At 40.5% G+C, this 13,609-nt stretch overlaps 1 protein-coding gene across 1 annotated transcript in view; it reads right to left on the reverse strand.

Moving 5' to 3' along the window:
* Positions 1 to 5,334: 5,334 nt before the first annotated feature.
* BMERB1 (bMERB domain containing 1) overlaps positions 5,335 to 13,609 on the reverse strand; it is a 101,254-nt gene continuing 92,979 nt past the window's right edge. The window contains exons 4-6 of the mRNA XM_077828700.1: positions 10,583 to 10,697; positions 8,758 to 8,840; positions 5,335 to 5,447 (exon numbers count right to left, since the gene is read on the reverse strand). Coding sequence (XP_077684826.1) covers positions 5,335 to 5,447; positions 8,758 to 8,840; positions 10,583 to 10,697 — 311 coding nt within the window. The remainder of the gene's footprint in view (positions 5,448 to 8,757; positions 8,841 to 10,582; positions 10,698 to 13,609) is intronic.

Below are 13,609 nucleotides of genomic sequence, written 5' to 3' on the forward strand. Positions count from 1 at the left end.
GCTCTACACATGAAACTCCCATTGAAGATCACACACAGGTCAGTTGTAGAGTCAGGACACAAAGCTGCAATTAGTACAAAACAAACAGAAGTGTTCGAGGGGGAAAAAAGCACCTTTCAGCTCAATTCAACCTATCAAATAACCCAGTTGTTCTTCACTTTATTAATTCAAAACAATGTTAAATTTATTTATGTGTTTATTTGGCTCCAAGCAGCATGGCCTCACTGATTGTGTCCATTTAACTGATTGCAGAAAGGCTTTTAAGCCCATTTGGGAAAATATGAAGTGTGAACAAAGCTTGACAATAATATATAAACTTATGAGCACCAACCAAATAAAACACATAGGGCTCCATTTACCACAAAAAGATACAGCCATTCCATAACTTTTCTCTTTTGCATACACTGATGTTCAGTATGTAATTGGGTGGGTTTGGATGATGGTCTAAAAGTATTCATGTGTAAAAATTTAATACCCTTCTGTTAAGGGTGACACCTATGAAAGGATTAACTGTGTCAGTTACAAGTAGCTACTAGTTAACAATGTCTTGTTCTCCTAGTAGGATTAGCCAAGGAAAGCATTTGGATGGTGTAATCTATTTAATGTGTGTGGTACATATCCAATATATATTGGTTTAGTATATTATTGTCACTTCCAGCCTACAAGGAGAGTTGTATAGGAGGAGTTTCTCTGGAGTTGGATTGAATTGGTTCATTGTAATTTGGAAAAAAATGTCTCTCTCTTTATATTTGCATCTTTCTGATCTCCTGTTCCTATAAATTCAGTTAAGATGAGTTGAATTAATCTGATAATAAAATCAGTTATTGTCAGATATGTCTTACAAACTCTGGAACACTATTACTCCAAACATGGAAGTAAAATAAACCTAAACTCTTAATTCATTAGCACATACCATTTTGCTGTGATTCCTACAGTCGGGAAAAACAGTGGTGGTAATAATATAGTAGAGGCAGCAGGATTCTCTTAACAATACCGCTTGATCTCATCATCATCCCTCCTTCCCCATATGTTATCTGTGGTCCACCATGGTATATCATTCTAGGACCACTACATAGCTGGATCCTGAGAACACACAGTACTAGACTGCTGGTAGAACTGGTAAAGTACTTCCCTAGTGAAAACACCAGCCAGTGTAGACAGTATAGACTGTTGCAGCCTCTGATGGACTTTACCTCTTCCCCTGGCTGCTGTTAAACCATCCTGGCCAGGGAGGGCTTTTATCTCTGATTCAGGAAGAGCCAATGATTTGCTGTTAGGCAAATGTCATATACTATATAAAAAATAAATCTTGGCATGATACTGCTGGACACCGAGGGCTTTACCTCCCTTGTCCCCTTCTCCACCTCACCTTGCAAATGACTGAGGTTAAACACAAGGCTGGGAATTGTCTCTTGGTTTCTGCATCTTTCTGGGACATGGCAAATTATACTTCTGCAGTGATTAGTTGAGGGGAAAAGTCATGGAAGTGGCTCCTTTTTACTGAGTTCTATTTCTATGGAGTGTAATCTGTGGGAGATTGTGCATTTTTTCATTGGAATAGAGCCCTTCAGATTTCTTTCACAAACTATATGAATTTACAAAATTATTCTTTTTTTGCATAAAGCTAACCTAACTTTTCTGGAAGGAGATTGTGCACAAGACATTACATTCTACTCTAGTTCACAACTCATTGCTCTTGGTAGCTTGAAGAAAAGTAACAAATGTTTTAGATAACACTACATCTTCGTTTATTTGGAAACACATTCATCTCTACTTTGCTGTAGAGTTTCATCATTTTCAGGGGGGTTTGGGGACTGTGAAATCCTTCACAAAATGTAACCTAGTGTAGCTGTAGGGAGCAATTTTCCCTTGACATATAGACTTGATGTTCTAACATGTCTTTTCTCTCTTGAACTTTTATGATTTTCTGGTGCATTGGTATTTAACTTGATACAAATGGTAGTAAATGGCCACGGTTTTCAGAAGTGACTAGTGATTTTGGATGCCCAACTTGACACAACTTAAGTGGCGTGATTTTCAGAAATTACCAACCAAGCAGGCTCTGTTAAATGTCTCAAGTTGGGCCCCCCAAAACTGAGGCATCTAAAATCATTAATCGCTTTTGAAAATTTCAGCTAAGTATCTTTTACTTTTAAAAAGCTGCAGTCATGGAAAGAAGTACATTTCCAAGATATTCTGTGATGGGTTTTAGCCACATGACTCTTACTAACTTTAAGAAGCTAAATGGCAATGAACCCTCACTTGAAATATATACTGTATGAGTTCAGTTTTCAAAGAAAATGGGTGGTATTTGCAGAAGCATCCAGTACCAAGTCTGCTTGGATTGGAGTCCAAAGGTGAAATCTCCATTGATTTCAGGGGGAGCAGAGTTAGGCTGTGGAAAATCTGACTATGCAAGTCTAGCAATTCATTGCAAGACTTGTGGCCCTCAGGATCCTTGATTCTACTTCTAAATGAACCACCGATTAACACTGGACAAGTCACTCACCTTCTATGCCTTACACAACCCAAGTGATAAAAAAGTAGATAAAACTAAGACTTCACTGATAAACCAGATCTTCCACTTGATCTGATCTGTAAATTCTGAAAATGAAAGGATCACTTTAATTACTGATACTTTAGTTCTGTTCCCTCAAGACACCAATTACAAATGCCTGATTACAAGCATGTTCATAGATGCTTAGCTCTCTTCACTGTGCTTGTTCTTTTTAATTTAATTGTGATAAGATGTTCTACTGCCACTGTACTGTGGAGATGTACCCCAATCATGAATGCCCAATCACACAAAGGTCTGTTTTGGGGCTCTCTTTTAATTGAATTTGCTGTCCAGGCCCACCTCCCATCTGGAAAATCCTGCTGATTTCTCCCCATCCCTCAGGAGAATCTGACCTTCCTAGATGTGAATCCCCAGCAGTCTCTCCTATCTTGACCAAGGCCAGTCATCTACCAGAAAGTCTAAATACTCCTACTAACCCCCCTGCCCCAATCTCCAAGTCATCTCTCTCCCTCTATCAGTTGCAGCCTTGTGATTAGCCTATTATTCAGGACACCCAACTTTCCTGATTCATCAGTATACACAAAGAGGTGTATTAAATATCTAATTCCTCTTTCAGACCTTAAATTTGACACTTCCTGAGGAAGTCCCACTCCTAACACTACCTACATCCTTCCTCACCCCTGTTAATAATATACAGCCATCCAATATTTCTGTTAAGACACTGCACGTGATAGAGAATAAGGGACTGGTCCAAAGCAATGAGAAGGTATCAGAAACTTCAGAGGGGTTATTTGATTGTCCACAGTCTGGTTGATTTTTTTTCTTGTGCATTTTCCTTAAAATTTATTCAGATTATAAACAATTCCCTGCTTCGATGCACATTTTATGCTGACCCTACAACCAGCCTGACACAAATCTGGGTACACCAAATTCTGACAGCTCCAGAGGTGAATGTGAAGCTATATGTCAGCACACATGCACATCCATATAGTACTTTGATTAAAATATTTAAAGTGCTGCTTTAATATTTAAACTTGAATATTTTCTCCTCCCTTATTTCTGATCCCTAAGGAACATTTTGCAGTAACATATGTTCTTTGTTTCTTATGCCTGCTCCCCTGCTGCTCTTTATTCTTTTTGTAGTATGGTTCTTGAAAGAAGTCTGTGACAGCGAAACAGGTTGTTTAGAGATGCAAATGCTACATATTGGACCAATAAAGCTCAGGCATATATAGTATATAATGATATATACTAATTTGAATGTTTACATCCCTGAATCTGAACTAGACACTGCTTCAGCTCTTTCAGAAATGTTTAACATCTACCTTTAGTTACATAACTTGCTGATATTTTTACTGGCTTCCCCTGCTGTAACTATTATTTCCCATGGGTTTATATGTAGTGTTCTGCTTATCCAGCATTAAGAAATGGTTGTTCAGCTTGAAAAACCGTTTTTCTTTTAGGCACGTTCCACCATCTTTTTTTTAAAGCACAATATTTTCACATCAGAACATCTTCATTTAGCTACTTACACCCATCACAACATTCACCGAAACATATGATATACTAGTCACACAAATGCACCATCTTACTGACAGCTAGTAAAGGGACAACTATATTTTATATGTGTTCATCTGCATACCAATTGAAATGTGAAACACGGATGTATCAGACCTAATTGTTTTTCCCTTGTTTCAAAACCACTTTTTTAGGTACAGCTATCTTTTTAGTACCGAAAACTTCACCTTTTATGTTTATTATTTTTAATCTTGAAGACAGAATTTGGGGACATTTTGTCTTTTTATAATACTTGACAGCTAATGTTTCCCATGGCCATTAAGAATCTGAGTAATAGCCCTTTTCAGCACCCTGCTTCATAAGTTTAAATGATCCTGCTGCCTTCATGTTTTTCTCCCCTTCTGGACAGCAACCTATTTAGCCTCATAGTGCATTTAGTTGTGGTTTTAATAGTTGACTGCACTCTCAGTATTATTGCATCTCTGCAAGGTGGAAGGCTTGTAAGCCAATAAATGATGCAGTGTTTGAATTTACACCAAAAACTATAGCTATGCCTGCTAAGAATTTAGCAGAAACCAATATCCAAATGGACAGGTAATCTCTGTTTGAATTGGGTTATTTAAAAGTGACAAAGGACATTTGACCACAGGGTCACTGAAATGCCATAATAAAATACAAGCCAATGAGCAGGATCTTTGTTGTTATCTGTTCCCTGTGAAGAACTGAAAATGAAACTAAACAGCAAAGTAGTCAAATGTCGTACTAGTTCAATAAATATTTTGTATGCAACACCGGTTAGTACTAAATTTGCTTCATCTATTGGTTGCACTATATACAGTATCGCTACTCTAAGGTTTCATTTTGAAAAATAGCCAAGACAGGACATTTTTATATTCAGACCGTGGCATGTGTTTGAATGAAATTTGCCAAGCGAAAAAGGTGTATAACAAATCCTACAAAGTGCTGAATTTTTAAAACTGCTATTTTAAACATTATTTGGTAAAATATACACTTTTCTAATTTACTTTTGCCACAGAGTTGTATTTGTCTTTTCAGCTATTTTTACCTATCTGTTCTGGTCATTGGACAGCTGCTATATATATTCCTTTATTTTAAGCATGCGCATTGAGTGATCCATGCAAAAGTGAAGGATTCACCATTGGTACATTCAGTACATTACTGTAATGTTTACAGTATTTCTTGATTTGACTATCAGGATGCTTTAAAATCCTTTCACCCTACAGTTTTATCCAATGAAAGCATTTGAAAAAAAGACAGACTTGGTAGAGAGACTGGAGCTACATGATGTTGCATTGCGTGGCCCCACAACAATCTTTAATAATAGCTATTCCTGCTTTGGCGACGGTGGGCTTGCTTGGAGGAGGTTCTGCCTTCTTTTCTGCTGGGGTACCTGTGACATTCAGAACAGGACACCATTAAAACCTAGAGTTAGACCAAACTATTTCCTTCTGCTTTCAGTACACAGTATCCTGCAGTATCACATAGGCCTACCTTCTAGACAGAGTTTATTTTACATTCTTTGAAAAATGTTCTTAGTGATGTTGAAAGATACCAGCCTATGTGATGACTGACCCCACCAAAGGAACAGAAGGCCTGCCCACTTAGGTGAGAGAGGGGACACAGAATCCAGACATCAAACTGAAAAGGGGGGATTTAGGTGTAAATCATATGGTTAAAATGAAGGAACAAGAAAGGGAAACCAAGCAGGGAATCTCAGACAACACCCACTACTCTGAGAAGGAGTCCAAGGAATCAGTGGATACTATCTGGCAGCCCTGGAGACTGAAGTGTTCTGTTACACTGCTGCAGCCCACTCATTACCCTACTGTAAGTTCCCCTCACTGCTCTGTCCAAGTGCCTTGGTCCACAGACAGATTAGTGTGTGAGGGTCAGCTCCTCCTTAGTCAGTGGGTGTAAATGAGTATAACTCCACTGACTAAGTTCCCTGATCCGTTCAGCCCGCAGAGACTGATACCTTTGTTATGAGTTTGGTACCAGTTGTGCTGGTGGTTTTGTGATGCCCAATACAAGTTTTGTGGAGAACCTCATTTTGCTTTTTCCAACAACTGGTCATCAGATGGGACTAGCTTTCAGCCACTAACAGCCTGTGCCAGATTCAAATTAACTCTAAAGGCAAAAAGGCTTTATATTCCATTGCCAATCCACTTCCACACAAAGTCAGCTTCTTGTATCAGACCCATGTACTGTGGATATGTACAACTGACCACCATAAATATCATGGTATTTTGAATTCTCTTTATGGACCTGTATGCCACAATATCGGTCAGTGTTATCCTCTATATCTTCCAATGTATATAATAAGCCAGGATGCTGAGAAGGGATAAATCTTGGGCTAGTGGAAGAGTCTGTGGATTTGGAATGTTCATATGCAGCACTTTCCTTTTGTTGGACTCAGGAAGAGCATCAGTGGCTGGCACTTGATTTATTGTATTCCCATTGAAACTATGGCACATTTTAAAATAGCCATACTTCTCAGTAATTAAATCTCTCCTTCATATCTTGCCTATGTGGTTTATGTAGGTAATGATGGTGCCCAACTTATATGGTTTGTCAGACAGTTGGAACCTTCACAGTTTACTCCAGTTCCTCTTTACATAATATCCAATTAATAAAGAGAAATAATCTTTTCCTATTGATGAAAATAAGATAAAAATGCTGTATAGCATGTTATAGTGGGCAGCTGGCCTTTGCAGCCATCTCTCTGTTAAGATTTGGGGACCTTTTCTTCCTAATTGAAAGTAAAGATTAAAACAAACATGAACTATAGAACTGATGGGTCCCTGATTGAGTTTATCTAAAAGAGTAAGAATGCAGCTATCTGGAAAAATTGGAGGTTCACCCTTTTGACATAATTCTACTGAATAAGGCCTTAATTCAGCAAAGCACTTAAGCATGTGCATTGAAGTCAATGGAACTTGAGTAGGTTTTAAAGTTATGAACATATTAAAAGTGTTTTTCTGATAGGGATTTAATGGACAGCAGGTAGGGAAACAAAACCTATCCAAGTGTAGGGAAAATGTATATACTTTGGACAGCTACAAATATAGAAACCAGTTGTGGGGGAAAAAACAAATAGCACTAACACATGTGGTTTGTAATCCACGCCTTCTTAAAAGAACCATATGATAAGTTGAAAGTCATGGTCACTCTCCAAGTATATGTCAGAATCCTGTCAGAAAATCATGAAGAGAGTAAAGACAACTACTACAGAACAGGAAAATCAGCCATTGCTTATGGCAGAAGATAAACTAACATACATCTCTGAAAATATAACAAAAGGCAAACATACCCTAGATAAGAAGATATATGGTGGTAAAGGCAGCGTACACTGGACAGTAAGACTAAAGTTTGAAGTGTTGTATCCATGTAGAGACAAGATAGGTGAGGTAATATCTTTTATTGGACCAACTTCTGTTGGTGAAGGAGACAAGTGTTCAAGATACACAGGGCTCTTCATCAGGTTCAGACGAAGAGCACTGTGTAGCTTGAAAGCTTGTCTCCTTTGCCAACAGAAGTTGGTCCAATAAAAGATATTACCACACCCACCTTGTCTCTGTAGTAAGAGTAAAGAGCAGGGTTAGATTAAACAAGTTTAATCCCGGGAAGTACATCTATGAGACAAATGCAGCGTTAGGGAGTTTCTTAACAAAGGGGTAAGTAAATCTGGAAAGGGCTTCACTCATCTATCCTTGGACTAATCCAGTGATGTGCTCCAGTTTTGCAATTGACCTGAATGGGAGTAGGACTGGGTTCTAAACTCAGAACATCCCGTTGCAGCATGCACTGGGCTTTATGTAAAACCCAAGAAGACTTCTCTGATAACAGTCCCTTCTTTGGTTGTTCCAAAGTCCTGTCTAGAAACCTGGAGCATATTACACCCATATCCCTACTACACATGGTATGTAGTGTATAAGCCTTTCAAGATACCTTCCAACCTGCGTAGTTCCTGTCTTGGTAGACAAAAGGGTGGGTCTTTCAATTGTGTTAGCTCAAGCAAGTTGGCTTTATGTGACTGAAAAGCCAGGTTAACCATCATTAAGATATAGACTACTGTCACTATCACATAGGAAATCGTGCTCCCTGTAGTTAAAATTCTAGACTCCTCATAGGTGGAAACGCAGCCAGATAAAATGGTTTCAAGCACATTAATCTGCATTTTAACAGGATTTTTTAAAATCATGTTAAACTAAGTTGATTGAACTAACGATTGAAAAACACGCTCTTTTTGCTATCAAGAGAGGTAGGTAAGGACACAAACTACCAGCTGTGGAAGATCACACACACGCACACACATTACTAAAATATGCAACAGTTTAAAACTGAGATTTGCAAAGCCACCTAGCACATTTGGATTTAATGTTGATGAGAATTGGAAATCCAAGTTCGCTAGTTGGTTTTCAAAAGCTCATCCAAAATGGCTAGAAACAGAAGCTGGCATTTTGTGGTGGTGGTGTTTTTTTTGGGGGGGGGGGTGGATTTTATATTAGTTCATTTTGTCTAAGCATTTTTGGGGATATTTTCAGAGACACAAGTGGGAGCAAGAGCCCACCTCTCATTGACTTTCAGTGGGAGTTGGGTGTCTAGCTGCCCTCTGTGCCTTTGAAAATCTATCCCCTTTCTTGCCAGAGTTTTTCAAAGATTTATTTTCTTTTCCATTTGTTTTTAAATGTTAAACTCACTGGCAGGAGATCGTGTTACTTTGTCTAAGGGTTTTAACTTGATCCGAAGGAATTCAGCCATCTCCTTGTCTTCCTCTTGCTCTCTGTTGGTGCAAAAAGAGGGCGGGGGAAAAAAGGTTGTAGAAGAAAAAGCAGCGATTTCTACATTACACAAGGGGCTGTTTCTCTTAGTTAAGGCAAGAGCCATAAGAATCTTATTAATAGCAGTAATGCTTCTTTGCACTTATTTAGCACTTTTCATCTAAAGATCTCAAAGCTCATTAGAAACTTAATGAACTGAGAGAGAAATCCTGGCCCTATTGAAGTCAGTGGCAAAACTCTCATTGACTTCAATGCGGCTGGGATTTTATTCTAGTGCTCACTGCTTAACCCTGAGAGACAGGCAAGTATTAACCCCACTATGCCCCTCATTCAGCAAAGCACTTCAGTTAAGCACATGCTTTGATGAATCAGGGCCTATACCAGTAGGAAAACCAAGGCATAGAGAAGTTAAATGGCTTGACAAGGTCACACCGCGAATCAGTGTCAAAACTAAAAACCAAACCCAATGGTCCATAATCCCAATTCCCATCTTCTAACCACTAAACCAGGCTCCTTCTAGAAAAAATAGCAAAGGAACATTATGATGTGCTATAATGCTCTCTGTTTAAAAGCCTGTCTAAGTGAAGATTTTGATTTTATTGTCTCATGCTGCCAGAACTCTCATTGAAGTCAACTAGTGTTGTGGTTGTGTGAGGATGGCAGGATCAGGCCCTCAGGAAATTAACGTCATTTTGCTAGTCTTTAGCATTCATGGAATTTTTGTTGCTATTCCATTTTTTCAATATTAAAGTGCACATTGGTTAAAAATTATTTCAGTTTAGTAGAAAAATCAGATTCATTAGCTACAGATACATTAAAGTAGAAGTACCAATAAATGTTGCAAGTGAGCAATAGAGAGCACTAATGCATTTCCAACTGTACTGTGTGTATTTTCAGTAGTCTAGCAGAATGGCATTTTTGAGGCCTTTATAGTCTCTGGTTACAGATGATGCTTTATGCTTCATACACAGAACTAAGGGCTTATCAGCAGTTAAAACACTACAGTGGCACAGCTGCAGCTGCATCCCTATTGTGCTTCAGAGAAGACACTATCTAGACTCTCCTGTTGACATAGGTAATCCACCTCCCTGAGAGGCAGTAGCTAGGTTGATTTAGCGCAGTCTACACTAGGGGTTGGGTCGACTTAACTATGTCACTTGGAGGCATGGATTTTTCATACCCTGAGCAACGTAGCTTTTCAGCTTAGACCAGGCCTAGGAGTCAGGGCTCTATTCTCAGCTCAGCTGCTGATCTCCTGTTTGATTTTGGGCAAATCTCTTCCCCTCTCTTTTCCTTCCCACCCTTTGCCTGTCTGATCTACTTCTTTAAGCTCCTTGGGACTCAAACTGTTATTACCATGTTTATAACTCGTCAATTTTGGTTGGAGCTTCTGTGCATTACAGTAATACAAATAATTGATGATGATAACATGAGCATTATGTATGTGCAAAGACCAATTTATACATGTTTGAAAATCATTTTTTGTTAGAATTCTCTTCCAAGTTTACTTCCCCCATCTAAGGCCAGGTCTACACTCAAAAGTTAAGTCAACGCAGCTACGTCACCCAGGGGTTTGAAAAACCCACACCTCTGAGCAACATAGTTAAGTCAACCTAACCCTCAGTGTAGACAGCACTAGGTCGATGGAAGTATTCTTCTGCTTCTGCCTCTCAGGAAGGTGAATTAACTACAGTGATGGGCTTGCCAAGTCTCTGAAACAAATTCAGGCACTTTCAGGCCTTACCTTAATCTCTCCACCTCTGCATCATCTACAAGAAAATCTCTTTTTTGCACCAGTTTATGGATCTTCTGAATCAATTCATCCTCTTTTTGTTTCTGCATTTTTGTTTTTTCTTTTTCTGATCAAAAACAGAAAGAATAAGACAAGGGTTAGGTACTCAGATTTCTAACAATACTTGACCAAAGAAAGTCAATGGCCTTTGTCCAGATTTACAGTAGGTGAGAGCAGGGCATGATCCAGGGTCATAATTTTCCAGGCCATAATATTTGCAACGTTTTATTATTTGGTAAAAATTCTTCCCTGCTTCTCCTGAAACCATAATGTAAAAACAATCCACTCTTTACAGAGAGGGTCAGGAGTGAATGGATATAGTGAGAAAGGGAAACATTTTTTTCAGTGCAAATATATAAGATTAATCAGTAAATTGTGTTCTTGTGTTCATTTGAGATAGAATCATAGAATATCAGGGTTGGAAGGGACCTCAGGAGGTCATCTAGTCCAACCCCCTGCTCAAAAGCAGGACCCATACCCAATTAAATCATCCCAGCCAGGGCTTTGTCAAGCCTGACCTTAAAAACGTCTAAGGAAGGAGATTCCACCACCTCCCTAGGCAACGCATTCCAGTGTTTCACCACCCTCCTAGTGAAAAAGTTTTTCCTAATATCCAACCTGAACCTCCCCCACTGCAACTTGAGACCATTACTCCTTGTCCTGTCCTCTTCCACCACTGAGAATAGTCTAGAACCATCCTCTCTGGAACTACCTCTCAGGTAGTTGAAAGCAGCTATCAAATCCCCCCTCATTCTTCTCTTCTGCAGACTAAACAATCCCAGTTCCCTCAGCCTCTCCTCATAACTCATGTGTTCCAGACCCCTAATCATTTTTGTTGCCCTTCGCTAGACTCTCTCCAATTTATCTACATCCTTCTTGTAGTGTGGGGCCCAAAACTGGACACACTACTCCAGATGAGGCCTCACCAATGTCTAATAGAGGGGGACGATCACGTCCCTCGATCTGCTCGCTATGCCCCTACTTATACATCCCAAAATGCCATTGGCCTTCTTGGCAACAAGGGCACACTGCTGGCTCATATCCAGCTTCTCATCCACTGTCACCCCTAGGTCCTTTTCCGCAGAACTGCTGCCTAGCCATTCGGTCCCTAGTCTGTAGCTGTGCATTGGGTTCTTCCGTCCTAAGTGCAGGACCCTGCACTTATCCTTATTGAACCTCATCAGATTTCTTTTGGCCCAATCCTCCAATTTGTCTAGGTCCCTCTGTATCCTATCCCTGCCCTCCAGCGTATCTACCACTCCTCCCAGTTTAGTATCATCCGCAAATTTGCTGAGAGTGCAATCCACACCATCCTCCAGATCATTTATGAAGATATTGAACAAAACCGGCCCCAGGACCGACCCCTGGGGCACTCCACTTGACACCAGCTGCCAACTAGACATGGAGCCATTGATCACTACCCGTTGAGCCCGACAATCTAGCCAACTTTCTACCCACCTTATGGTGCATTCATCCAGCCCATACTTCCTTAACTTGCTGACAAGAATACTGTGGGAGATCGTGTCAAAAGCTTTGCTAAAGTCAAGATACAATACATCCACTGCTTTCCCTTCATCCACAGAACCAGTAATCTCATCATAGAAGGCGATTAGATTAGTCAGGCACGACCTTCCCTTGGTGAATCCATGCTGACTGTTCCTGATCACTTTCCTCTCATATAAGTGCTTCAGGATTGATTCTTTGAGGACCTGCTCCATGATTTTTCCGGGGACTGAAGTGAGGCTGACTGGCCTGTAGTTCCCAAGATCCTCCTTCTTCCCTTTTTTAAAGATTGGCATTACATTAGCCTTTTTCCAGTCATCCAGGACTTCCCCGTTCGCCACGAGTTTTCAAAGATAATGGCCAATGGCACTGCAATCACAGCCGCCAGTTCCTTTAGCACTCTCGGATGCAACTCATCTGGCCCCATGGACTTGTGCACGTCCAGTTTTTCTAAATAGTCCCTAACCACCTCTTTCTCCACAGAGGGCTGACCATCTATTCCCCATGTTGTGATGCCCAGCACAGCAGTCTGGGAGCTGACCTTGTTCGTGAAGACAGAGGCAAAAAAATCATTGAGTACATTAGCTTTTTCCACATCCTCCATCACTAGCTTGCCTCCCTCATTCATTAAGGGGCCCACACTTTCCTTGGCTTTCTTCTTGTTGCCAACATACCTGAAGAAACCCTTCTTGTTACTCTTGACATCTCTCGCTAGCTGCAGCTCCAGGTGCGATTTGGCCCTCCTAATTTCATTCCTACATGCCCGAGCAATATTTTTGTACTCTTCCCTGGTCATATGTCCAACCTTCCACTTCTTGTAAGCTTCTTTTTTATGCTTAAGATCCGCTAGGATTTCACCGTTAAGCCAAGCTGGTCGCCTGCCATATTTACTATTCTTACGACACATCGGGATGGTTTGTCCCTGTAACCTCAACAGGGATTCCGTGAAATACAGCCAGCTCTCCTGGACTCCTTTTCCCTTCATGTTAGTCCCCCAGGGGATCCTACCCATCCGTTCCCTGAGGGAGTCGAAGTCTGCTTTCCTGAAGTCCAGGGTCCGTATTCTGCTGCTTACCTTTCTTCCCTGTGTCAGGATCCTGAACTCAACCAACTCATGGTCACTGCCTCCCAGATTCCCATCCACTTTTGCTTCCCCTACTAATTCTTCCTGGTTTGTGAGCAGCAGGTCAAGAAAAGCTCCCCCCCTCGTTGGCTCCTCTAGCACTTGCACCAGGAAATTGTCCCCTACGCTTTCCAAAAACTTCCTGGATAATTATTGGCAAGTCCTAAAGGCCAGCCAATCCATAAGCCAGGGTCTAGAAAGGTGACCCCAAGGCAGGTATATAGGCTCCTAATGAAAGCAAGGCACTGCTGTCCAATGATGCTACCTTGTTGGGGATGATCCCTGCTACCTGTTTATTCTGACTGCTTCTGCTCCAGGTTGCTCTTGTTTCTGACTGGCTTTGGTCTGTGCTT

This window comes from Eretmochelys imbricata, chromosome 10 (assembly GCF_965152235.1).
Source record: "Eretmochelys imbricata isolate rEreImb1 chromosome 10, rEreImb1.hap1, whole genome shotgun sequence".
NCBI lineage: Eukaryota > Metazoa > Chordata > Testudines > Cheloniidae > Eretmochelys > Eretmochelys imbricata.